The sequence below is a fragment of the Castor canadensis genome, chromosome 1 (assembly GCF_047511655.1).
Source record: "Castor canadensis chromosome 1, mCasCan1.hap1v2, whole genome shotgun sequence".
Taxonomy (NCBI): domain Eukaryota; kingdom Metazoa; phylum Chordata; class Mammalia; order Rodentia; family Castoridae; genus Castor; species Castor canadensis.
The window spans coordinates 170,552,901-170,580,020 of NC_133386.1; the positions used below are offsets into that span (position 1 = coordinate 170,552,901).

General features: G+C 42.6%; 1 protein-coding gene across 6 annotated transcripts in view; it reads left to right on the forward strand.

Moving 5' to 3' along the window:
- Positions 1 to 27,120, forward strand: part of Kiaa1549l (KIAA1549 like) — a 275,501-nt gene that overhangs the window by 150,491 nt on the left and 97,890 nt on the right. For 2 of the 6 annotated variants that reach the window (XM_074044115.1, XM_074044106.1), the window contains exons 2-10: positions 316 to 657; positions 1,432 to 2,916; positions 3,281 to 3,865; positions 5,806 to 5,921; positions 8,955 to 9,174; positions 9,963 to 10,096; positions 16,627 to 16,789; positions 18,293 to 18,352; positions 23,906 to 24,057. In XM_074044115.1, coding sequence (XP_073900216.1) covers positions 316 to 657; positions 1,432 to 2,916; positions 3,281 to 3,865; positions 5,806 to 5,921; positions 8,955 to 9,174; positions 9,963 to 10,096; positions 16,627 to 16,789; positions 18,293 to 18,352; positions 23,906 to 24,057 — 3,257 coding nt within the window. Of the gene's footprint in view, positions 1 to 315; positions 2,917 to 3,280; positions 3,866 to 5,805; positions 5,922 to 8,954; positions 9,175 to 9,962; positions 10,097 to 16,626; positions 16,790 to 18,292; positions 18,353 to 23,905; positions 24,058 to 27,120 lie in introns of all 6 variants that reach the window. The other 4 variants (XM_074044134.1, XM_074044124.1, XM_074044089.1 and 1 more) reach the window with 3 other exon arrangements.

A 27,120-nucleotide genomic window follows, 5' to 3' on the forward strand; every position in this document is an offset into this window, starting at 1 on the left:
GTGAGTTTTACAATCTAAGTCTTGCCAGTGGTACAAAAAGTTTGTTTTGATTTCTTGGGAATCCTCCACATCTTTGCCTAAACATCCCTTCATTGGAAACTACTTCTTACCGGTCTGCTCTGTGGGTTAGCTGCAGCATTTGCATACTTGCAATTATTTAATTCATTGTTTGAATTGTTTCTTGAGTCTCCTGTGATGGATGAAAGTGCTCTGTGGCCCCGCAGGACCTGTCCTGCCCCCTCTTCATCTCTAGCACCTCCCTGTTGCACATGCATCCTGATCCCCAAGCCTCACTGCAGATACTTTGTTTCACAGGGAGAGACAATCTACAGCTACGTGTCACCCCAACCTCAGAGTCATTTCCTCACGGGAAGTTGTTACCAATTTCACCAACATGGCCTTTCTTGGAAGTCAAGTCTTCCTCGGCAGCAGACAGAATCATAAATGTGCTTGGACATTCCCTGGACAACACAAGCTTGCTGCAGTTGGCCGGGACGCCTCCGCTCAAGGTGCACCGCAGGGCCGGGGCTCACGTGGACCTCTCTTTTCTTTACCAAGGAAGTGGACACAGCGCCTCCCTGGATCCTTGGAAGGATTCCACTGAGTCCCAGGTCCAACCAAGGCCTCAAGGGGAAAGAGAAACAGCAGACATGTCAGGTTTGCTTCATACCAGCATGCACCCCCCATTGTCCACAGTCCCATTGGCACCCTTGAGCACTGTCCCTTCATATCAGTCATGGGTAAGGACTCCCTCCCTTTCAGAGCATCCCACAAGGTCAGATGGTCTCCCATTTCTTCCTCTACCTTCATCCTCTTCATCGGTCTCTGGTTCACCCCGTTCCATCTCCTTTCCTAAGACAGTAGAGCAACCCGCCAATGTACCTTTGTTGCCCCAAAGAACACCAGCTGATTCCTCTTCAGGTCAGAACCTGGCAAATGCCCTAAAACCATTTTCTGACAAAACAAACCACACTCAACCCCCAAATGCTCAGGATTTCATAGGCATCCCTCATCTAGGTCTTTCTGGATCCTCAACAAAGCAGTACTCTAAACTGTCTCCATCAGAGGCTCCCCATTCAGCAGGCTCACCCACATCAGGAGTTTTGAGCTCCACGGCAGAACTGGCCCTTCTGTCCTTCCCTCCCCTAGTCTCTGGAGGTCTTTTTCAACTTCCAGGTAGAATATCCTCACGATCCATGTTGGAAATGGCTTCAAATTCTGCATTCACTCAGCCAGTCCACACTGCGGGGCCTGAAAGATTGCACAATGGGGTGTCTTTGCAGACTTCTAAGAGCACAGCAGCAGTGAGCCATGAGGCTCATCCTTCACCTTTCCAGACTGCAGAATCAGTGGTTGTAGCAATGACAAGCAGAGAGCTAGGCCCTGCCACTCCTGCAAATGATTCTGCTAACCCACCACATTTGTCAGCAGCTCCAGAGAGTTCCAGAGGGTCCGCCCTTTCACCAGAACACAAACCTTCTTCCTCTTTGGTGCGTCCTCCTCTCCCTTTCATCCCACCGGCTCAAGGGCAAGCTGTCCTTTCTGGGGCACTTCCTGCATCACCATGGAATGAAACAGGTGATCTTCCCTTCCTCACTGCCCCCCAGCTCACAGAGGATCATACCTCTCCATTCCCTGTGCCAGAAGTACCCACTCCTCAGGCAGCAGGTAATAATGGGGCTCCTCCTACTGCAGCCACAGAATTCCTCCTCTCAAGCAAATTTCCTAGCCTTCTTCCTACAACATGGACATTTCCTCAGCAAAAAGAGGACAGTGTGACATCTGTTTTCAGGAAAAATGAAAAGACAAATGTGATAGTTCCTTTCCAGGTCCTTCCAAGTAAAGAAGTTTCTAGTCTTCGCACCATACATGGATTCACCTTTGACCTCAGCACTGGTCGTATTTCATCTCCCGTCTTTACAACACCAAGCCCAATCCTCCTTCCTTCAGGATCTCCTCCACCTTCCATGCCCACCATACACACCACGCAGAGGGTGTCCCCATCTCATGGTTCTTCTAGCACTGATCTGGAGACTGCCACAGCTGCTGGGGGTCAGTCTGAACTGCCAGCTTCAGCTTCCAAACAGGTGACACCATTTTCATCCTCCACCGATGCCTATGATTTCTCAACAATGGGAGACATGAAAAAGCCAGCAACCACAGCTGTTTCCTGGGGTTCTTTTTCAGCAGACACTGGATCCCTTTCCATAAAATCGACAATAGCTGGCTTGCAGCAGCATACAAATTATGATTTAAGCGGTCACACAATTAACTCTGCAAGTTGGGAAACTCATTCAGCTGCAACTACTCTGCCCAGTGGTTTAATTTCAACTGCCAATGCAATAAAATCTCAATATTTCAAAGAGACTGCTGGGCAGTCAGTGACTACAGGAGGCTCTAACATTCAGGATCTAGTCCTCGATCCAAGCACCAGCCAGCCTGTACGACAGTTAGATGTGACCCCAGTTGGAAGCCACACAGACCTCTGGCCCACAGGCCATAACAGCCATTCCAGAGACTATCAAACAGTGAAGATTGAATATTACCCATCCACAAGTCAGCATTCTGTGTCACATTCCCGTCTCCAGCTGCCTGCCCAGCCAGCCCAGGCAGCTCATTCTCTTTGGCTGGCCTGGCCAAGTCTGACTTCCACAGCTAGCATGCAGGAGATGCTTTCAGATGGAACAGATACAAGTTCTGAAATTTCCAGTAACATCTATCCATTGCCTGGGACAAATGCTTCTCTACCATTCCAGCATGTCCTGAGATACCACTCAGCTGCTGAATCACCTTCTATATCAACCAATGCCTTTCCCAGGACCCCCTCCAAAGTGCTACCAACTTCTCAGCACCCCAAGAAATGGACAGGTGCAGCCACTCATGCAGGTAGTTTGTTTCCTGGTACCCAGAAAACAGGTATGATCGCTTTTGTGGCCAGAGCATCTTCAAGCTCAACAGAGATACCCAGCTTTGCTCTGAAGGCGCACCCCACCCCCTCTCAGTAGTGAATTAGCAGCCCCAAATAGGCACCTGAGTTTTGGAAAGTCTTCAGAATTTGTATTCTTATTATCAATTATGGCATTGCTTTAAGTGCATTCTCATTATGGCTAATTGACTTAATGAGCCTAAGGTTGTTTTGCCCGAGTTCTCCCCACTGCAATCCCAAAGTGCAGAGACTTCTCACCCTAGCAAACCCATTTAGTTACATCCATTCTTCATCAGGACAAGAGATGTGTGTATTCCAGGCCAATGACAAACTTTGTCTCTTCTCTCTTTGCAGTGGACTCTTCTTCAGTGTCATCCAAGGTAGAACCTACGGCAGCGGTGGCAGCCACCATGTTGTTTCTGAGGAGAGCAAGTCCTGCGGCGCTGACGGCGGCCCTGGTAGCTAAGGGCACTGGCAGCAACAGTTTGACCACTGCTGTAGCTAAAAATGTCACCAAGACAGCATCTGGCCTAAAGGCAACAGCAGGGGGAGTCCATACAGCCTTCTCATTCACACCAACCTACATGTTTGCCAGGACAGCACACACCATGAGCACACATACAGCCATGCAAGGGAACACAGGCACTGCCTCTGGCCTGTTGTCCACAACACACCTCCCCAGGAAACCAGAAGCCATGCACACAGGCATCCCAAACCCCACTAAGCCAGAGGCACCCAAAGTGTCCACCCCTCGCCCACTAACAATCACAGCAACGTTGACATCCATTTCAGCATCAGTGAAGGCCACCCGGCTGCCACCTTTGCAGGCAGAAAACACAGATGCTGCTTTTCTTGCTGCGTCAACTGCAATGGTCACAACTGGAAAAATGGCATCCAACCTGGAGTGTCAGATGTCTCATAAGCTCCTGGTGAAGACAGGTGAGAGGCCACTGTCCTGACTGGACTTGAGAGCAGTAAGGCTGGGCTTTAGAAACACGACAATTATTTTTTTGGGGGTCAGTGATTTTCAGCCAAGGGTGATCTTATCCTCCCTCCCTAGGGAACATTTGGCCATATCTGCAGACAGTTCGATTGTCACACTTGAGGGAGGAACTACTGGAACCTAGTGGGATAGGTCCCTGGGATTCTGCTAATCCCACGATGCATGGACAGCCCAGCCCAAAAAGTCAGTATGCCAAAGTTGAAAAACCTTAAACTTCATCAAGTGTCAGAGGAGAGGAGAAGCGTAAGGTGACGTGTATTTTAGTTCTAGGACCGGTGCTGACATCGGAGTCTCCTGGGAAACCATGTTTCCTCCAGTGGGTCTGATTGCCAGTGCACACTGTGTTTGTCTGTAGAGAGCATCAGAGGCATCTCATATGACATGGCTCAATTTCATATGAGGTTTTGGGAAGTGCTATCTGTTTTCTTAATTAGCAGATACCAAGAGTACAGCTGTGTACAGTAAAGGTGGGAGCCCAGGATTTCTTTGGGTGTTAAAAAGGAGAGTTTCTCAAAAAAAGCTGGGCAGGGAGCACTAGAACCATGAACAGAGTGAGGACACCACCTTCACCCTCCTCTCCAATTGCCACAAAGCAGGCCTCAGACACACAGTGTGCTTTTAATAGTATGGTAGTGTTTGCTATAAAAAGCATTAGACAGATTATCTGAAAGAGCATGCCAGTGTGGAATGCTCACATCCCGCCTTCCTCCTCACCCCACAAAGAATTAAATGAAATTATATCTTGAGACATATCCTGTTCTAAAATGGGAAATTGTGAAACTAGGCATAGCAGCAAGTATAGTACCTCTTTCTGTTTCTCAAGAAATTATACTATCTGGTTTTTTGCTCCCCTCCATCTCTCCAGATCCATGCCTTCTCTTTTGAGGGGCAGACAGCCCAGCCCAGCCCTGCTCCATGCAGAAGCCTCCTACCCTCTTTCTTCACTTTCCCTGACCCCAGCCACAGTTCCTTTCAGTTCTCCCTCCCAGATGCTCCACACTGCCACTTCCCTAGTGACATCATGCTGTCATCATCACTCACTTACATTTCTGCAACTCTAGCCACATTTATCTCTCTGCCTTCAGACCTCCTCAATCTGTTCTCTAGTCTGCAGCCAATGGAACCTTTTAAAATGCATTCCTTTGCTTAAAACTCTCCACTTTCCATTGCTCTCAGGACCACACCTAAACCTGTGCACTGACATTTTTCACTTCTCTCCCTTGCTTCTTTGTGCTTGGCATTCCCTCCACTGGGAGTGGATAGAAGCAATCCCTTACCCTTGTCTACCTCACTCTTATTTTCTAGAACATAGCCAAAGCAACATTTCCCATAGAAACCTTCCGTAGTCTCCAGCCCCTTGCCCAGTGCCAGGCTGGATGCTCCTTTTAGAAGCTCTGACAGCATCCTGGGCTTCCCTTCCATTAGTACCTGTCACATTCAATCACAGAGGTCAACTCTCTGTCCTCTTGTGAAGTGGGCCTACCCCTTCCAAATTCAGGGTTGTTTGAGCCTACAACACCCAGCCAAGCACCTGCACCTAGGCAGGCTGTCAGTGGGTGCTGTTGCAGGAAGTTGATGGCACACAGACCCACACAGGGCAGGTACTTCAGAACCCAGCTCTCAGGGACAGAGGCTCCACCAGTAAGAAGTGAACAGCCACCAGCATACCAGCTGTTTGTCCATTAGGGCTACACAAATGGGTCAGGCCTTCTTTCCTTCTGACTTTAGTAGGACAGCAGTCACTATCTCTCATCCCCTCATTGGTGGCCTTTTGTTTATCAGCTGTGCTCAGAATTTGCTGGAGATGGTGGCTGGGAGGAGAGGGAGGCTTGTTCGTGATGAAGTTTGTACCTCACTCTTCTGTTTTGCCCCACAGTTCTCTTTCTAACGCAGAGAAGAGTGCATAGCAGCGAAGCCTTGAAGTTCAATGTGGCCAAAGGCCTCACCCAGGCTTTGCGGAAGGCTTTCCACCAGAACGATATCTCAGCTCACGTAAGCTTTGCGTTGTAACCAGGCCAACCCAGCCACATCTCCCGGTCTGTCATGTATGGATTGTTTTCCTTCCTCCCAGGTACCATACCTCCCCTTGCCAGAAGTGGAATCCTTCATCATTTTGGCAAATAGCTCATATGTTGTGACTGGATAAAAAGGTCACATTTTGAGATGGAAAATGGAGGCTAATTGCCTTATGCCTATTTTTTTTTTTTTAAGCTTGGATGTGCTGCATTAAACCAGCCCATTATCCCATTGTTTGGGGAAAGTATTTAATATTGTCCACGTAATTCTCTAGAAGGCATTCTTTGCTTTTTACTTTATCTTCTGCACCATTGTAAGGAGCGATTTATTTCTGAACATTTAAAAATCACTCTAACTTGTAAATCCAGTCCAACTTTCCTTAAGTTGCCAGCAGCAGACAGGGAAATAAACATTTTTTTTTTCTTCAAACACTTTATTGCCAAGTACTGTTTAACAACTGCTGGCTGAGTTCAGTGGCACATCTGAGTGATGGAAGCTTTGTTCTGCATCTTTTGGTTTGATTCCAAGTGTTAAACCAGTAAATGCGATTGGCACTCAGTGGACTCCCTTTTGCACAACTTACAAATATGGTTCTGGCTTCTTCCTTTGATGTCCTGTTTGACAGCTGCATTCAGCTCTGTGGTTCCTTCCCCACCCACCACACCAAGTACTAGGAATGAGATTTGGCACATAGTTTATCAGTTACTGTCAATCTCTCTTCTATAATTCTAAAAAAAAGAAAAAAGGAAAAGAAAGGAGGAAAGAAGAAGGAAGGAAGGAAAGAAAAATGAAGAAGAGGAAAAAATGCTTTCCATGAGGGGCTTCAATGGTTTCTAAACCAGAAACTTTAAAATTTTTCAATTGAAAGTTGAACATGTAAATGTTCCCATTTAGTTGCCTGAGATAGTTTTCACCAAACTCGTCATTTTCTGACTACCTGCATGTCACCACAGGCCACTGCAACAATTAGAATTCTTTTTTGGCGGGGAGCAGTACTGAGCATTGAACTCAGGGCCTTGAGCTTAGGCAGGCACTCTACCACTTGAGCTACACTCCCAGTCGTCTTTGTTTTAGTTTGTTTTTCAGGCAGGATCTCATTCTTTCTGCCAGAGCTAGCCTCAGACCACAATCCTCCTACTCTGCCTCCCAAGTAGAAGGGTTTCTAGGTGTGTACACCATGCCTGTCCCAGCATTCTTTTTTTTTTTTTTAAATCAGCTCACTGTCAAAACTTAAATGCATTTCTTTTGATATTTAATCCTACCACCATTGTGACTTATTCACCATAAAGGGAAATCAAGATCATTTGCCATACATAAAGGTAGTGGTAAAGATAAGAATAATGGACACCAAACGGCTTGTTGAAGTCAAGGTAGATTTTGTTGCTGTAAAAGGCTCAAAGCCTGAGCCTCATATCCCTATGTTATTTTGTTTGTTCATTTGTTGTTTTGTTTTTTCAAAAAAAAAAAAAAGCTGGCAAGAGTTAGAGGAGTGTTAAAAGCAACTGCAATTGGCTCTTTGAGGCGATTAAAGTTGGCATCATTTGGGGCTGTGTCTATGGTTCACCCTGAAACTCAATTTCCACCTACAGTCATCTTTTACACCATCTTAGGAAAAAAACCAATGGAGTACACACTGTGGAGGAGTCAGAGCCACCTGTTCTGTTACAAAATCACTTTTCTTGGTTTCTTTGGAAAATACTCGTGGTTCTGGGCTTCACACATGCTATTCAAATGCTTTACCTCTGGTCTGTACTCCCAGCCACACGCGGCACTTGTAATAGAGATGCAAGAACAAAGGCAAAGCAGAGCTTCTAAATACTCTGACACAGAGGCCCAGTTTTAAAGATGAAGAGTCCTGGAAATGGTGGTAGCACTGGTGGTACCCGTGATGTGTAAATTTAACACCATTGAATAGTGCACTTAAAGATGGGTAGGATGGTAGATGGTATGTGATGTGTATCTCATGACAAAAAAATTGGGAGGCTGGAGGATAGTTCAACAGTAGAGCACTTACCCAGCCTGCTCAAGGCCCTGGGTTTCATCTCCAGCTCTGCAAAGAAAAGAAAAAAAAAAAGAAAGAAAGAAAAGGAGACAAAGTAATATCTTCAGTGCATGCAAACACATGTATGTTTATATGTATGTATTTATATGCATCTATATGAAGTATGTATTCTTGGTGAAAATACACTTAGAAATTATTGTGTAATTGTATTGTGGTGGTAGTGTAGTATTAGAAGCAATTGTTATTCTTTTCTCTGTTTTTTTCAAAAATGTTAATTCCATAATCACTACATTTAATATATTAAAAAAATAAACACTTGGAATTTCTAATATACAACACTAAGAAAGCACAAATAAAATAACCAATACTAAAGCCTCACAATCTTTTCATTGGGACAGAAAGAGCTCAGGTCATGGACATCTCCTAGGACTCGGCTGGGAGAGAAGCTTTTTTTGGTTCATCCTCGCCTTGGCCTTGAATGAGTGTGTGAGCCAAGGATGGAGCCAAGTCTGAATGACTCTTTTCTCTGCTTTGAGAGAAAGGAATTCACTTTATTTACTTTTGATGCATCCTTGGAAGATGCCCCACTTAATTTATCATTTCTGCTTCTTAATTCTCAGAAATGAAATATTCTCATAAGTGAAATATCACAAAGCTGTTTTTAGCAGCACTCCATTTGCTGGAAATCTCTCTGCCTGCTGTCTCCTCTCTGCCTTTTTGGTGCTAATTAGTGTTCACAGGATTACATTGAAGTACTTCATGAATCCAAAAAACAAGGATTGAATTCTACCTCATGTAGATTTGATGTAAATTTTATTTTGTTGTATTGTGATACTTTGTATTTTCCCAATCCCACTATGCTTTACAGAATTGTCAGAAAATTTGTCAAATCAGAACATCCCATTCCCCAGGCTTGCAAAGTAACAGTTGGGACTCTTACAATACTAAGGAGAACTTTAAGTACTGTGGAAATCAACAATGAGTTCTGGGGTCCATTTGTTTTGTAGGTGGACATTCTGGAACATTCTCATAACGTCACAGTTGGTTATTATGCTACTAAAGGGAGATTGGTATACTTGCCTGCTGTCGTGATGGAAGTGCTGGGTGTCTATGGAATCAGCAACGTCACTGCCGATCTCAAGCAACACACCCCAAACTTACAGTCTGTGGCTGTCCTTGCCTCCCCCTGGAAGCCCCAGCCTGCAGGCTACTTCCAGCTGAAAACAGGCAAGTAATGCAGAAGGAAAGGATTCCTGTGCATTCTAGGGCAGGGGACCATACCAAGTGAATGCCCGCTCTGTTGTCTTTGAAAGTCCCTGTGTACCTTTTTCAAAGAGCCTACTAATCAAATGTCCAAACCCCCTGCTCATTAGCTTGCGATTTCTGAACTCTGAATTTATCAGAACTGTTTTTTTCTTTAGAACTTTTCTTCCCAATCTATACAATTAATAGATAGCTCTGAGTTCTGTATTTTTTTCCTGTCTAATCAATGAATACTAATGAGTTGAGCATCCATAAAATCTATAGGTTGGGGCCAGTAGGTTCCAGATGTCACAGAATCAGAATCTCTGAGCTTAGGCCTTGGAATCTTTTCTTTCCAGTTTCTGATTTGCAAAGTTTGTAAATCACAAGAGTGGAGAGAACACTGAGATGGAAACCGTCAACTTAGTAATGAAGGTCAATTGACTCTTCCCCTTCAAGAAATAGAACGCATGATTTCTTATGGGTCCTTATTTGTCCATCTTTGAGCTGGTGTCTACATATCCCAATTGGATAAAGCCATAATATCCTTTGCGTTAGAGGAATCTCAAATTCAATCATGCTTTGGAGTTTTCTTTGTTATAAATTGTTGTAGGAGCCACTTTCAAAACTATAATCAAACATGTCTTGTCTTATTGTTTATTGATGGAATTTCTCTAACCTAAAATCATGCTGTTTTTGTATCATGACTGCTATTAAATCCAAGGAACTAAGACATAGAGCTTTGGCGCACTGATTTATAATTCTTATTCTAGTACTGCAGTTTGTGAGCCAATCAGACAACATACAGTCCTGCAAATTTGCCCAGACAATGGAGCAGAGGCTACAGAAGGCCTTCCAGGATGCTGAGAGGAAGGTCCTCAGTACCAGAAGCAATCTGACTGTCCAGGTAGGGAGGAAGGGCTTCAGGCTGTGAGGTTGACAGAAAACCATAATGCAAATGTTGGTAAGAAATGACTTGGGGTTTCCTCCTGCCTCCCCCTCTGCCCTCCCTTCCCTTCCCCCCGCCCCAGTTCAAAGCTGCCTTGTAGAAATGCAGTTTTGTGCTTTGGGCAGGAGATGGAGACTGTGGAGACAGTCATGGCTTTGGTGAGGATGTCAGGGGTCTGTCCATGACAGGAGGAATGCTGTGTCACTGTGTGTCTGCTAGGGTTTGGGATTTTGTATTTATTTTCTTATGTGATGTTCCCTCAGGCCTTTTTTTGTTGTTATTTTGCATTGTTTTGGCTTTATGAGACAGGTCTCACTAGGTAGAACAGACTGGCCTTGAACTCAAGAACCTCCTGCTTCAGCCTCCTGAGTGGTAGGATTACATGTGTGCATCACCATGCCTGGGGTCCTTCCGTCTTTCTAATACATTTATTAAAAAATTTTTAAAAATGAAACTAGAAACTAGTATGTAAGATATATCAAATATCTCATATAAAGTGAATAAATGAATTGATTAAAAATAGTTAACTCATCAGTATTTGACCGTTCTGTAATTTGTCTTGGGCTGTATTCCAGATATCCACATAAACAATCATTACATACAAGCAAAAACACACAGTCACACACCTACAGCCATACCTTTTATATTGAAGGTTTACTCTCTCAGGAACTGTGCTAAGTATTTTACAAATACATTGCAATGTCATCCTCAAGATGCCCTCTGGGATATCCTTACCACCATCTTGCTCAAGAGGGAACTGAGAGAAAGATTAAAAAACTTCTAGAAAGTCTCATGGTTGAAAAAGAGTGGAATGAGGACTTGAGCCAAAGGTCCATCATCTTTTCCGCTAAACTACCTCAGTATCAATGCACTATAGAAATGGAGGTCTTCTATAAAACTGTTGGCAAACACATGAGTTCTTTCTCAAGGAAATCCCACTTTTGGTGCACCATATATTTCAGCTTCCTGGCTAACAGTGTACACACTACCAAAACCCTTTTTCAGACCCATTTTTTTACAGTTACATAGATATCATCCCACTAAGGACAAATGCTTCTTAATGATATTCATCCAGTCCCCAAATTTCTCCAATTGACTCTACTGTTCAATGTCTCTGGTTTGACTAATTAACTAAAGCCTTTGCAATTAGATCCAGTGCTTATGAAATTGACATTTAGCATAAGTGAATTATCAGCAAAGCCAATATGATGTAGAAAGCATACAATTTAATTTGAAATAAGCAGCTTTCCTTTTCTAGACCCATCCAAAGTATATAGGGAAGTATCTCATTAGGGCTTGGTTCATCTTAGATGAAGATCTAAAAGTGTGTCACAGACTTAAGATTTATGTAAGGGGTCTGACTCAGCTCTCCTGTGGGAAATCTTTTTCTTTCTGGTTGGGTTTGTGGTCCTCACAGGTATATAAGCCTAGCTGGTTCTTGGCACTAGAATATACTTTAATTGTATTCAGGAAGCACAGACTTACTTAGTACCTATTTTTTATCAGACACTGGGAGAGATACCAAGATAAATAAGCTGCCCTTGCCCTTAAGAAACCTCTCCATGCTGTGTGCTGGATATGATCTAGTAGATGAAATTTTGTAATCAAGTAACAAATCTTCCTTGGAAATGACTACAACAGGCAATATTGCATCTAAATAGATTTTAGATGTTCCTGGAATTTCAGTGGGGCAGCCCCATCCAAAGCTCATGAATAGAGAACTCTTCCCCAAGGAAAACTGTGGTGTTGTCTTAGAAGTAAAGAGAATAGGTGTTGGGCAGCAAACCAACAGTGTTCAGCTCCAGCAGCCTGTCAGTCTAATGAAGTAAATGAACCAGGTGTGAGTGAATGAGAAGTAAGAGATGTCAGAAACTACAGGTGTCCAAGAGTAGAAGGGTGATGTGAAAATATCCCGAGGGACTGCTTCAGTTGGGGAACAAGTGTGACTCTCGGGGACAAAGGCCATGGATGTAGACTCAGGCCTATGAAATTTTATTTTTGGGGCTGTTGTAGTCACAAGAATGATCACAGTTTTCTTAAGTATAAAAAAGAATCTATTAAAGAAGATATAAATAAGTGAAAAGACATCCAGTGTTCACGGATTGGGAGAGTTAAAATTGTAAAGATCTCAATACTAGTCAATGTGAAGAACAGATTTAATGCAATCTATATAAAATCTCAGTGATAATTTTTTAGAGAAATCTATCATACAACTCACATGGAATCTTAAATGACCTAGCCTAGCCAAAGAAATCTTGAAAAAGAAAGACAAAATCTGGAAGTTTCATACTTTCTGATTTAAAATCTTAATACAGAGCTATGATAATGAAAACAACATAAAGACAGACAGATAGACTGATTGTCTAGAGTAGACAGCCAGAAATAAACCCTCTGGTATAGGGTCATAGAATTTTTCACAAGGGTGCTAAGGCTATTAGCAAGTCATCTCAGCAAGTTGGGAAAACTTGATTATCTACAGCAAAGGAATAAAGCTGGACCCTTACCTAGCATCATCAACCAAAATTAACTCGAGATGACTCAAAGACCTAAATGTAAGAACTAAAACTATAGGACTCTCAGAACATAAAGGAAAAACTTCATCTTCTAAGGCTTGGCAATTTGTTGGATATGACACTAAAAGCACAGGAACCAAGAGAATAAATAAATTACACTTCATCAAAATTAAAAACATTGTCCATCAAAACACACTGTTAACAGAATGAAAAGACAACCCAAAGAATAGATTAAAAAGTATTTGTAAATCATATATCTGACAAGTTGTAAATATCCAAAACATAAAAACAAAGAACTCCTATAACCCAAAAATAATTTTTGAAAACTCAGTTAGAAATGGACAAAGGACTTGAATAGACATTTCTTCAAAAAAATAAAATAAAATGATAGCCAATCAACTCTTAGAAGATTCTCAACATTCCTAATGATTAAAGAAATGTAAATCAAAACTATGAAATACCACTTTCCATATTAGGATGGCCATTCTCAAAAGAACGCAAAATAATAAGTGTTGGCAAGTATGTGGAGAAATTGAAACTCTTAGTTGGGCACTGCTACTGAGAATGTGAAGTGGAACAGCCATTGTAGAAAACAGTATAGTCATTCCTCAAAATATTAGACAGAATTGTCATATGCTCCAGCAATTCCATTTCTGCATATATACCAGAAGGAATTGAAATCAGGCACTTTGTACACCCATTTTCATAGCAGCATTATTCATAACAGCCAAAAGCTAGAAGCTTTTGGATAAATAAATAAATGAGTGTGACTTATATTGTGGTGGAATACTATTCATTCTTCATCCTCTAAAATGAAAGTAGTTCTGATGCATACTGCAACACAGATGAACCTTAAGGACTAAGTGAAATAAGCTAGTCACAAAAGGACAAATACTGTGTGATTTCTTTTGTTATAGATCTAGATAAATAATTTCACTTATAGATGTCTAGAAAGTAGAATAGAGATCGCCAGGGGTTGGGAAGAAGTGTGTGTGTGTAGGGGAGAAGGGATTAGGAGTTGCTTAATGCTCATAGAGTTATAGTTTGGGATAATGAAAAAGTTCTGAAGATGGATGCTGGTGACGATTGCACAAGTTTGTGAATGAACTTATAATGTGGCATTAAAAGTATACTTAAAAATTGTTCAAATAAGCTGGGAGCTTGTGGTTCATGCCTGTACTCCTAGCTACTTGGGGGGCAGAGTTCAGGAAGATCACGCACCTATCATCGCACCTATCATCCCAGCAATGGCAGGAAGCTTAAAATAGGAGGATTGTGGTCCAGGTCAGCCTGGGCAAATAGTGAGACTCTGTCTCCAAAATAATCATAGCAAAAAGGACTTGGTGGTATGGCTTAAGTGGAAGAGTGCTTGCTTAGCAAGTGCAAAGCCCTGAGTTCAAACCCCAGTACCACCGAAAAAAAAAAAAAAAAAAAAAAGAAGTTCCAACACTCAGTTTTATGTTTTGTGTATTTTACCATAATTTTAAAAAGTAGAGTTTCGTTGACCAAATGCACTACTACAGAGGTATTCAAATTGCAAGCTTTCTAGGCTTCTTGGAGATCCAAGGAGATTTAGTTTTGTTAAAGATTAAAAATAGTGAGAGAAGAATAAGACATTAGAAATTAAAAGGATAAAGAAGAAGTTTAAATAATTGATTTTAAGAGAATTCCATATGCAACTCTATGGCAAAAGTTAGAAAACCCTCCAGGAAATGATCAGTGTGAATAACCAAAAGTAATCAGACACATTGAACAGAAAAAACAGGCGCCACTTTTGAAAAAGGTAACAAGACCAGATTTACTTAGCTGAGCTCTACCCAACTTTTAAAATGATAGGTAATTCTAACGCTATGAAACTAATTCAGACCTTTGAATTATCTTGCAAAATCTCCACTTCATTTTAGAAAAACAGTACTGCTTTAAAACTAAAATTCAGTGAAGATATATTTTTAAAAATTAAAAATGATCGAAACACATAAATGAATATGCAGCAGCTAAGCAAAAATGTGGAGTTGGGGATATGGAAGGTTGTGGTAAAAAAACAGAAATCTCTGTACAATTAGAATAACCTTCATGCAAGTTACTTAATAACTTGTGTAATATTTTAAAAGTTACTATTGTATGATACAAACATAGAATATTCAGAATAGAGATAAAGGTTTAAAGTTATCGTTATTATTATTATTATTATTAGTATTATTATTATATTATTGTGGTGGGTGCTGGGGATGGAACCCAGGGCCTCGCACATGCTAGGCAAATACACTGCCACGGAGCTACACCCCTGCAAATAATATCTTTGTTATTATTTAGTTATTTTTTAGGTAGGAGGCTTGTGAGGTCTTTTGAATTGTTCAGAAAGAAATGCCTTTCTTGGTTACTTTGAACAGAGGTCTGGATGCCTCTGGCTAAACCACATTCCAGAAATATTTTCCAGAAGGAGAGTAAGAGTTGAGCAGGAATGGTGACTAGGTTTATCCTTAACCATGGAAATATGGCTCTGGGTTAGAGAATTGGAAGACACCTTTCACATGTGGTGAAAAGAAGGCAATGAAGAGCTGGAGCTATTCTTGGCAGCCGTCCTTTCAAGTTTGAGGGGGAAGCTGTGCAGATGGTGTCTGAGCGAGCCTGGCGACAGTCAGCATCCTGGAAAGGGCAGAGAATATGGGACTCGAACAAAGGTTATTTGAGAGTTCAGTAAAGGCCCCTTTTGTGAATTGTGGGCAGAGACAGCACAGTACCCAAGGCTGTATTGTTAGGCCCTGATGGGGGCCAGCACTGGCCACGCGGGGAGCATCCTGGCATCCATACCCTGACCTCCCTGCCTGTCTCCCATATCCTGAGCCCCTTTAGTGGAAGCCAGTGGGTAAATTAGCCATTGCTGTGGTCCATAGAGGTCTCCCCTTGGGATACACAGGAGGACACACAGGGTAGGTGGCAAGTGGATCTGGGGGGAAGAGAAGATGCCCTTAAACTCAGAGCCCAGCAAAAATGTCTCACAAGTGCAGTGGTTTCCTTCTGTGTGTATTTTTCAAATCTCATATGTGGGATATTTTTGTCCATCCATTGACCCAGAAAATCTCATTTTATGGCAACTAAAAAATGGAATCAGACAAAATGTAAGAAGAAAACCATGCCATCTTATAGGATTTTTCCCATGTTCTGTATTGAATTAATAGATCACAAGGAAATGTAATTGTTCTTTACAGAACCTATTTTATATTTCTGAATTCTTTTTAAAATCAGCTTCAGATGCCCTGCCCTTAAGGCTGGTGATCAGCTCTATATAGCATACATTTCTGTCCTTTCAATTTTAGAGCACCCAAAAAAGTTTGACTCCATTGGCTGTCAAAAAGTTTGACTCAGGTGTTGTCTGTCTGAGCACTTGGGTCCCCCTTAAATTTACCATTCCTATGCTCTGTTTTGTATTTTTATGTCTTGCCTTTTTTTTTTTTTTTTGACAGTACTGGGGTTTGAACTCAGGGCCTCATGCTTGCTAGGCTGGCGCTCTACTGCTTGAGCCACTCTGCCAGCTCTGTCTTATACTTTTAGAATCATAAAATTCACTTGAGATAATTTAGCCACTAGCAAAGATAGGCCAGTGGGTATCTTTTCACTACCTAAAGTCAGATTACCTGGGTTCAACTCCTGACTGGGTCACTTATGAACTGTGTGACCTTGGGCAAATCCTTCCATCACTCCAAGCCTCAGTCTCTTCATCTGTGGAAGGGAATCATAACTGGACACACCCCAGAGTTGTGGTGAGGATTAAGTGAGATGATATGCCTTTAACACAATGCCTGGCTTCTGGCAAACGATCAGCAAATGATGACTGTGTTATTCTTGTCTCTTCCTGGCTGTTTTCCCACCGCCCTGTCATTCCTACCTTCAACTTTGTTTAAACTTCCCCTCCATCAAACAAACCCTTCTCTTATTTGACATGTTTCCCTCCCCTTTCCTCCTGTGTCCATTCAGATTGTGAGCGCGTCCAACGCCTCCCAGGCTGTCACCTTGGTGTACGTCGTGGGCAATCAGAGCACATTCCTCAATGGTACTGTGGCCAGCAGCCTCCTCAGCCAGCTCTCGGCTGAGCTGGTGGGATTCTACCTCACCTACCCGCCGCTAACCATTGCTGAACGTAAGTTCATCCACGCCATGCACAGGGCCCTGTGGTTTCCCCTGAGACCTGTACTATGCCAGGCCACGTACTACATCTATTGTCAAAAACACAACTCAAAAATGCAATAAATGGGGGGTGGAATTGATGAAAAGTGTACTGTGCATTGGAAGAAAGACCTAGCAGGGTGCCTTTACCCTTCACATGCTTCTTATCTCACCGAGTCTTATAAGCATCTTATAAGGTGGGTGCAAAATTAGAAGAGAAAGTTGAAGCCCCAAGAGGTTTCATGAGATACCCACTCCCACAGCTAGTGGGACTTGGAACCTGGGGTGTCAACCCTGGCAGCCTGCCTTCTGTGCTCACAGAACTGACTTCCAGGGCATCTATCCTTGGCGTAATCTAGGTTGCCATCTTTTCTCCCACTTTTGCCGTGAGCAAATGTTTCCAGACTTTCAGGCCCTACCCTGGCTGCAGCTATCATAATGCAACCCATTTGCAATCAACATCGTGACTTCCCTTGATGAAGTCCCCATAGTCTGAGGCCTTCTCTCCCTCTAACGCTTCAGTTACATAATACTCATTACCATGCAGGAGGCATAGGCTTCGAAGGCACTGCAGCCTACATTTTGTCCCCAAACACTTACTTGGTAGCTAAACTAAAGGAAGTAAAGGTTTAGATTCCTAAATTTAATCACTTACATTTTAGAAGGTCACTGGAAAAGTTTTTAAAAATACTTCTCAGCAGAATTTTTTCATAATTTCTTTCTATGGTGGTTTTAGCACTATAAATAAATAAGGTAATAATGTGTGTGAATATGTACTTAGCATATAGTAGGCACTGAGGATTTTTCAGATGCTTTTTTATTGGCAAGCTTTTGCAAACTTCCATGTAGTAAGGAAAGGTGACCCTGGACTTTATGGAAAAATTATGTCATAAAAGATGGCATGATGTCACATGGTGGTGGGTACAGAGTTTATTTTCTTTGATCACTTGATATTCTGATAATAACCACAATTAAGGTTTCTTGTGTGCTAATTCCAAGCCTGACACTGTACTGAGTTCTTTACACGTATGGACTCTGATAGTCGTTGTTCTCGTGAGGCAATATGAGACCTTTCCTTACAAGTGCTTGGCTATCACACGTAAGCTCTCAACATTGGAAAAACCCGTTCTAGAGATGATCATTCCTAATGACCTTAGTGATGGTTGAGTAAATTTTATGGAGAAAACTTGGCTAAGACAGGTTGCAGCTGTGGGTCTCCGTAAGCAGGTTTAGATGGAAAACCCTGAAAGAGCAGTAATCTACAAACCCAAAAAATTCTTCCTCTGAAAATTAACCCTTTACTGTGTCTTTTGATTTTCTGAACACCAGGATAGTTTGACCTATATGTCATAGATTCCCAAGAATGACAGAGCAGCATTTAGCTGCTTGTTAGCTTGTCACTTCAGTGTGTTTCTCTTAATAATATTTACTTATAAAACTTATAATAGAAATTTGATGTGTTTCTTATTTGTTTTAGCACTGGAATATCCCAACCTTGATATATCAGAAACGACCAGAGACTACTGGGTAATTACAGGTAATCTATTTTGTTATTTCCATCTTCACGCTATGAGATTGGCTTGTCTAAAACTGTATGCCATTCAGTGATAGGATTGGTACTTTTCTTTGGTCTCATCATATAAACCAATGAGTTCCTTCTACAGAGGATTGGAAGTGAATGGAGGAGCTAAGAAAAGGCCTCATACTGAAGATGATTAGTTGGTAAATAATTCAAAACTGCTACCTTTAAAGTTCCCATCCACCAGCTTCCTCTTGGCAAAAAAAAAAAAAAAGGGCATATCAGAAGTGACAGCATGAACCCGAGGAGGTCTAGGATATGTCCATGTGAACGGCCATCTATGTATAGATGCAAGTCCTTCTATAAAACCCAACAGAAGACTGACAGATATGCATTTTTCTCCACATGAGACCCGCTGCACCTCAGTCCTGGTGGGTCCTGACAGTGAGGGTGGTGGAAACACAGGAGTGATCTGGTGGTATTTTCTGCCCCCCCCCAACATTTTGCAGCTTAACTTCATGAAATGGCAAACGCATTTTGCTTCTGTTTTTCAAAAGTCAGACAGTGACTGTAAAAATGAGAGAAACAAGGATTGAGGGCAAAGGGATAGGACAGACATTTGTAGGAGGAAAAGTGACCAGCCCAGCCATCAAGGAGAAGAATGGGGTAGGGGGTGGGGGCAGAGGGGTATATAGGTTCCCTGGGGCTGCCATAACAAAGTCTCACACACTGGGGAGCTTAAATAACAGGAAGCTGTGTTACCACGGTTCTGGAGGCTGGAAGTCTAAGATCAAGGTGTCCACTGGGTTGGTTTCTCCTGAGGCCTCTCTCTTCGACTGTGGTCAGTCATCTTCCTGTCTTCATACTGTCTTCCCTCTGCCTGTCTGTGTTCGAATTTCCTCCTCTTAGAAGGACAGCAGGCATGTTGAAGGGCACCTCATTTTAACTTTATTACCTCTTTAAAGACCCTCCAAATGCAGTCACATTCTGATGAACTGGGGTTTAGACTTTAACGTATACATGTGGGGAACACCTTCAACAAGGAGATCTCAGAAGATCCTACAAGTCATGGAAGATGTGCTTGGGTTAGCAGAATGGTCTCCAATTCCCCTCCCTGTCCGATCCCTCCCTTACTTGCTGTCCCCAAACAAGTGGCAGATAGGCTGCAGCCTGAAATACCCAGAAGCACAGGCCCCTGCTGGATGAGACCTGCTCTAGACTCCTCTAGACTGCAGAAAATCACATTTCTTCCCCCGGCAGAGCCTTTGATATGCAGAGATCATTCTACCTGCTAAGAAAGCAAACTAAAGAAACACACTTAAAAAAAAATTAGAAACCAGCCTACCAAGTTTATGCCCAAGAGAGGAGAGGGGCAGTGCTAACCCAGCCACATATTTTTGGAGGCAGCAGGTTATGTAACATTACAGAATCGTGTTTTCCCCTCAAGGAAATGGAGCTTTTCCCTTTCTCTGAATGTTAAGGTTTTTATTGAGTGATCATACATCCACTCTACAACACAGGCTATCCTTGAAAGTCACCATGTCATCCCTTCCCCATGTCTTGCCCTGCCTCGATTTTAGTGACATCACCTTAAGAGAAAGCTCTGCATACAGTCCCATTTTGGGACTCTCCTGAGACCTGCCCCTGCACTATGTAACCCTACTTCCTTATTGCTGTTGTTACAGTTGGTGATCAGAATAGAGTGGCTGCCATCCCTGTGTTTGGGGCTGACTGGATCAGTTGTTTAGTGCTTGGGAGGGGCTGGAACTCCCTCAAACTTCTGTTTTCCCTTTGACCCATGACCACTTTCTGATGCCCTGGCCAGCCACCACCAACCTGTCCTATTACTGATGAAGGGGTAGGAGATTGAGACCTGAGAGATGAGAGCTTTGCTCTGCTTTTACTACCAGCCCATCATCACAGGCTCTATCTTCTGCTCCATGCTAACAGCAAAGAGAATTTGGAGCAACTTCCCTTCTGTAGTTTGTATTCAAACAAACAGACAATCCTGACATATTTTCATCTGTTTTCCAAGTAAGACTTATATTAAATATATTTTTGCACACTGTACCCTTCTCCTCTCTCAGAAGGTGGGAAACTCCTTAATGGAAAATCACTACCTAATGTGACCTTTGTAGCCCTTCTTTACAGAGAACTGAGGGGGTTACCCTGCCATGCAGGGAGCCTGCAATCACTTTTGTAGATATGAGGATAGACAGAAATATCCAGACTCAGTATTGCTGCTGAACAGAGGTAAGAGCCCATCTCAAGTTTATTTATCTGTCTTTATTTCACTCACCAGAGACAAAATATTCCAGCCCCAATAATGGATGGATTTCTTTCATTTTCAGCTCTATTATTAACTACCCCGGAGTGTCCTTCAGCTGGTCACTAAGGCCCTCCAGGGCTTCACACCATTACCTGTAGAATGAGGGAGAGGTATTAGCTAGGCACAAAATCTTTCAGCTTGAATGTGTGGGATTCCATCACAAATAAAACAAGCCTGAGTGTGGGAGGTTGACCCATGCCCAAGCATGTGAATTTTAGAGACTTGTGTGATCAGAAATAAAGAATGAGAGAATAGAGATGTAACAGCCATCAAATCTTCTGGGCAAAGCTCCTTTGAACACAGCTGGGGATTTACCCGCCTCTGTTAGACTGAAAGCACAGAGATAGACAAAGAGATGACTCACCATCAGCACAAGTTTATTCAGTAGAAAAAACCTGCAGAGGGCTTCTCCAGCAAGATAGCTAGAACCCAAGGCCATTTACAGACTGGAACCTTTATAGAGAAGGAAGGACCTGATAAAGAGTAGGGGGTAGTTTTTCCACTGTGACTCGTCCATTGTCCACTGCTAGGGATAGTCAAGGAACTGGGTCTTGTGTTCTGGTACAGGTGATAGGAAATAAGACATTTCCCTTGAAGGACCCATCTCTATGAAAGCCAAACAACTCTAGGGTCATACAGAATTTAAGATGGCATAGTGATGTCAAGTTGAGACCTAACACATCCTCCAAGCTGAATTAGTAGTGACTGAGGATGGGTGACTGAGGAAGACCCTGGCTGATGTGCTAAGGAGTCTGCGCTTTTGTATCACTGTGGAAGATGGGGGGCAGGGTGCACACCCCTTCCACTGCCTTCCAGGTAGGCAGAGAGGGTCAGGGAGAAGGAGGCCTGCCACATTGTCAGAGGAAGAGAGATGAGCTACATCTTGGTGCATGGATTTGTACTTACCATGTTTCTGCACCCGGTAAGGATGTGTCTAGCAGAAGGGAACGGTATAATGGCATCCTGTCAGGTACCCTGTAGCACTGTCCCAGAAGCATTTTTTATAGAAATATCCGAGCTTTACAAAGATACAATAAGTAACAGTGTTCATATGAGGAACTGAGAAGCCAAGTGACTTATCCAAGAACACTCAGGAAGAGGGAGTCAGGACTCAAACTCAGGCCTCCGCGTCTACCCCCAGCTCTCTCCTGCTGCCCACTGAGAAGGGTCCATTCTCTAAAGCAGTAAGTGTTATCCAACATTGATTTCCAAACCTGTGTGGCAGTTCCCACAGTGTTCTGTACTTCCCTGGAGAGATTTTTGTCTTAAAACAATTACAAACTATAAGCAACATAAAAGATATCATTTTATCCATTTCAAGTGTTCATATCAGTGGCATAGGAATGTTCTCCATGCTGTACAACCATCACCCGTGTCTATTTCCAGAATGTTTTCATTGCCTAAGGGTTTTTGACTATTGCCTTTATTTGAAGTCTGCCTTTGAGTCATGTCTGAGTGTCCCATGAAATAGTCCATGAGGATGTCCCTTGCTCTTCTGGGTCCCCTCTCTCTTGTCCACTTGTCAAGAAAGGGCCACTTAGAAGTAATACTTAAGCAATTTTGTCTGTAATTTTACTCGTCTTATAATCAGTGAGGTTGCCAGTTTCCCTGACTGGGGGATAGGGATCTGGGAGTCCTCCCTGAGACCCGACTCAGTGGGGGTGAACACAGCTGTATTTCCTCTTTGTTTTCAGGGATTCAGCTGACAGATGAGCTGGGAGTCTCTCACAAGGGCCCTAGAAAAATGATTTGCAGTATCCTCCCATGAGGGTTATTTGGCATTTATGGCTTCAAAGTAGTCATTTTGGAGACCCAGCTGTGGGTTTTATTTCTCTCTTGATCCATTTCAACATCATTCTGTGTATCTCATTATCTCTGGCCGCTTGGTCTGGCTCTGTACGGAATGTGATCGTTACTGTGGACCATGGGCGGCACCATGCGTACTGGATTTCATAAAGATAAACATGTTCTTTTCGGCCAAGCTGTTTCCATATCCTGATGGATGGGGGCCAGTAACGATCCTGGGTGGGGCTGCAGTAGAATAAACACTGTCACATGGAAATCTTCTATGATATTCCCAGCTCTTGTAAGTTTGGTCTCTTTTTAAAAAACTGATAATCATTTTTGGTACTTAAAATTTTTGGAATGACTGTGTTTGAAGGCAAGGCAGTGTTCACTCATTTGAGGGGATACGTGCTTCCCAGAGGATGAAGAACAAGCACCGGACTTTGGAGGTACATAGAAGACAGCAGCTGTCCCTTAGAAAGTGAACACAGCAGTCATAGAATGGCCCTGGTTTTCATTACAGCCTTCCTCCACACGCTAGCCATGGCCTAGAGCTCCACTGTCAGGTCTCACCCGTTGATTCCAGACACTCCAGTGTTGAATGCTGAAGTCCAGCCATGAGTGGGACAGGAAAGAAAAAAGTCCCACTTACCTTCCATGCCCAGGCTCTATGCTGAGCTGCTTTATACAACCTGTCTCCTTTAACATGAGAGCCCAATAGGAGGATGTTCACTGGGATGTACACTTTCCTATTTCCTTTTTATAGAAAAGCAATGGAACCCAGAGACCCTAGTGGCTTGCTGAAGGCCTCCCTCTAGCAAGAGCCAGAACTGAGAGAGCGCCTGCTCTTTCTGTTAAGTTGTCTTATTCTTCAATGGGAAAGCTTTAGGGGTGCAGCTTTAGGGGTGGGAAACAAAAGGACCCCACTGAGAAGGGAGATAGGAGAACACTGAACAGAGTGGTTTGCCTGGGTGTATAGGGTTGATTTGCAAATTAACAGCAAAAGCTATTGAGAAGGAAAAATGAAATTGGGATAGTGCTGAGCCAGGACTTCTGGGTGGGAGCTAGTCCCATCCCTAGTTAGCTGTACCTGCAGCTCTGTTGTGCTCTCATAGGAATTCTTAGCAATGTATTTCATCTTAAATAAAGTTTGGGCTTGATACGGCAGCATTAGAGATATCTTAGCTCATAGAATGAAGAGCCTAGGTTTTGGAGTTACATAGGCTTGGGGTTGTACCCAAACATTTTTTTGAACATTTTTGACATCTATAATATGTGGGACATGATTCTTAACTCATGGGCTGTCATAGAGGTGAAGTGAGATAAGGATGGCCAAGCCCTACGGTGAGGTAGGAAATCGTGGCCCTTAGTGGCCATGCAGGGCAGATGGTGGTTGTGGTCACAGAGTCAGCAGAAACCTGGGTTCTCAGCATTCCCTCTTCCTTCTGCATCCACAGTGCTGCAGGGCGTGGACAACTCGCTGGTGGGTCTGCACAACCAGAGCTTTGCCCGGGTCATGGAGCAGCGCCTGGCCCAGCTTTTCATGATGTCCCAGCAACAGAGCCGGCGGTTTAAACGGGCCACCACCCTGGGAAGCTACACTGTGCAGGTAGATGTGTGCAGTGCTATTGGAGTTGCCTAATGACTATGGGGAAGTGTGCTTCTAAACAAACGTGTAACTAAACAAATCCATGTGTGCAGAGACTAAGCAATTTAGTCGGTGCTGCATTGAGGCTGCATTGAGGGGTTGAGGGTCATTGCCACCCTCATTGTCAAAAACTAGATTATAAGAACAGGGGGGTTGCAGAGCAGATTCTGCACATGTGTAGATATTTATGAAATTGCCTATATTTAGTTAATTTAAAAAAACAGAACCCTAGCAGCCTATGGCGGACACAGTGATTTAGGTGAGGGAGATGTGGTAGGTACTGATGTTGTTCTCCCCATACCTGTTGCATGTCAGCTGAAATTCCAACAGCCAGCCTGAACCTGCACTGCAGGGCTGCTCTTTAGATGCTGGTACCCACTTTACTGATTGCAGTGAAGGCTGGAAGTACCCTAGCAATTAGCCAGTGGTGAGGGTGCAAATACCCCAGATCTCTTATCTCTTGACTAGTGGAATTATGACTTGTACGCTTAAGATCATTTAATTTGGAAATGACCTCAGTCATTGTAGTAATTGGCTTACTAATGCACAACTTTTTGGCTCTTTTCCCACCCATGTAACACCTCCCACCCTCCTGTGAATTCCTTACACCTCTCAAAGAAACTACTAGCATTTACTGTTTCTCTTGGTCTGTCTCTGAGAGAATCCACTCAAGGCAGTATCCATCCCCATGGGGGAAATTCTAAGCCTCCCTAGATACCTTATCTAGTTCCTGCAAGAGTGAGGGCATTTGGCATATTCTAACCAATTCAAGCATCTTGAATGAGAGCTCATCCCTACCCTTGTTATTCTTGTCAACAAAGCTCTTCTAAGCACAATATCAAATTGCAGAAGCAATCCTGGCCTCTAGAATGTGGACTTCCTAGCTGGAAGAAGTCACACTGGCTGCAAACTCCTCATTGATAACTAACCATGCAGATGCAGAGCGTCACCCTGTCTAAGAGGAAACATCTTAAATGAAATTGTAGACATTTGCACAATTCATCTGCAGCTCACATCCCCACTCAATCTTGAAAGTCAAACCCATCTCTGCCTGCCCAGCTCAGTGCATGCCTCTGATGGACACTGCAGGTGTCCTTATTCACAGTTGTGAAGTGGGCCCCTTGTCCTCTTAGATATTACTTTGGTTCTAAAAATCTTTGTGGCAAATGGATGGTTAATTTCATGTGCCAGGTTTGTGACTTTCCCTTTGTGGATTTGTTTCCTGTAAGCTTTACAGTTCATACTTCTCCCAGTGACAGAAAGGAAGTCACTAGTGCTCAAGAAGACTGTGAATTTTAATTTTCATCAGCTGAAGGGCGAGAAAGAAACATCCTACAATCCTAATGTTACTCAGAAACCTAAGAAACTTAACACATTCCTCATGTCTAAAAAGGGCCCAGATAGATGACTTCTTCCATTGTTTTTGTAAGTATTCAGTGCACTTGACCCTGTAGCTACCTGGACAGTCTGGGAAAAGTAAATTTTTTTAATTTTCTATTTCTGCAAATCCCCACATGCAGAGACTATAAATCACCTCCTGCCATCATCCTTGGAGAAATCTTGGTAAGAATTTACTATTAGCAAGGTGTGGTGCTACACAGTTGTAATCCCAGTATCCAGGAGGCTGAGGCAAGAGGATTTTGAGTCCAAGGCTAGCTTGGGCTACATAATGAATCTGAACTGCATAGCAAGACCCTGCTCAAAATAAAAACAAACAAGAAAAGAATTTACTGTTAAATTGAAATCCAGTGAAATTAGTATTTGAATGACCACTCACTTCCACCTGGTTATGCTCATATTCTCTCACCTCTTTTCCCCCTTGGGAAAGGAATAATGTGTTCAAGCTTCCTTCTTCAGATTCACTCTATGTAGCTTTTACCTTCCACCCAGAAGCCTTTCTTGTGGGCTCAGATAATTTTAAAAGATATCTGGAATTTACAGAGATTTCTCTTGTTGATATTTGAAAAATTGAGTCCCAAGAAGTCATATGAGTAGTAAACATTTTTAAATGTTTGAATCCATATGTCATCAAAGTCAAAAATCCATCTGCAGTTAAATCAGCCTTGGAATTAGGTTTTAACTACCATTTAGGAGGCAATCTTACCTACTCACGATTAGTAGAATGGTACTGGTGTGGATGAGGAGGAAGTACATGGATACTGTCAGTCACTGGTGTGAGTTTTCTGGAGGGAAGTGAGTAGTTTGGACAAGAATCATTTAGATGGTCACAAACCGACTGCTAGAATTCATCTTGAGGAGATATGAATGCAAAGATGAAAAGGTGAGCACAATGTTTTCCAGAGAATATCCAGAAACAGTTCTGTAAGTGCCAGGAAGCAAGGGTCTGTCTGGTGAAAGAAATTGGTTTAACCAAGGCTGCATCTTATAGCTCTTCCTTAAAGATTCCCAAAGCATAGTTGCATACCCAAAGTCTTAAAAAAAGAATCCAAGTCAAGAAATCACCTTAATTTTGTTCACCATACTGAACAATATGTCATTGTCAATAGGACCCATTTTTTTAGTAATATGTATGTTATGTTTTATTATGAATACTTTCGAACCCTCAGAAAAGTTAAAAAGTTATACAATGAACACTCATTAACTCACTATATAGGTTCTACAATTAATATTACACTATATTTCTATTTTATATTTGATAACATGTACCATTTCTGTATACTTCCATATGTTTTCTATAACATGTATTTCCAAATCATAGATTGATTTTGAAGTTCTAGCGTGCATGTACATGGAATCCTATGGCATATACTTGTATATAGAGGGTTTTTGTTTTGGTTTTTGGGGTTTTTTTTGCTGCAAAGTGTAGCACTTTTGAGATTCATGTTGTTGAATTATTAGTAGTTTGTTCATTTTTTTCACTGCATAATATTCTCCTGTGTGAATTTTATCCTCTGTTAACAGACACCTGGCTTCTTCTATTTGTAGCTGTTAAACGAGACTGTCTTGCTCATTCTTCTCTATGTCTTCTCACACCATATGCTTTCATTTCTCTCAGGCATACAG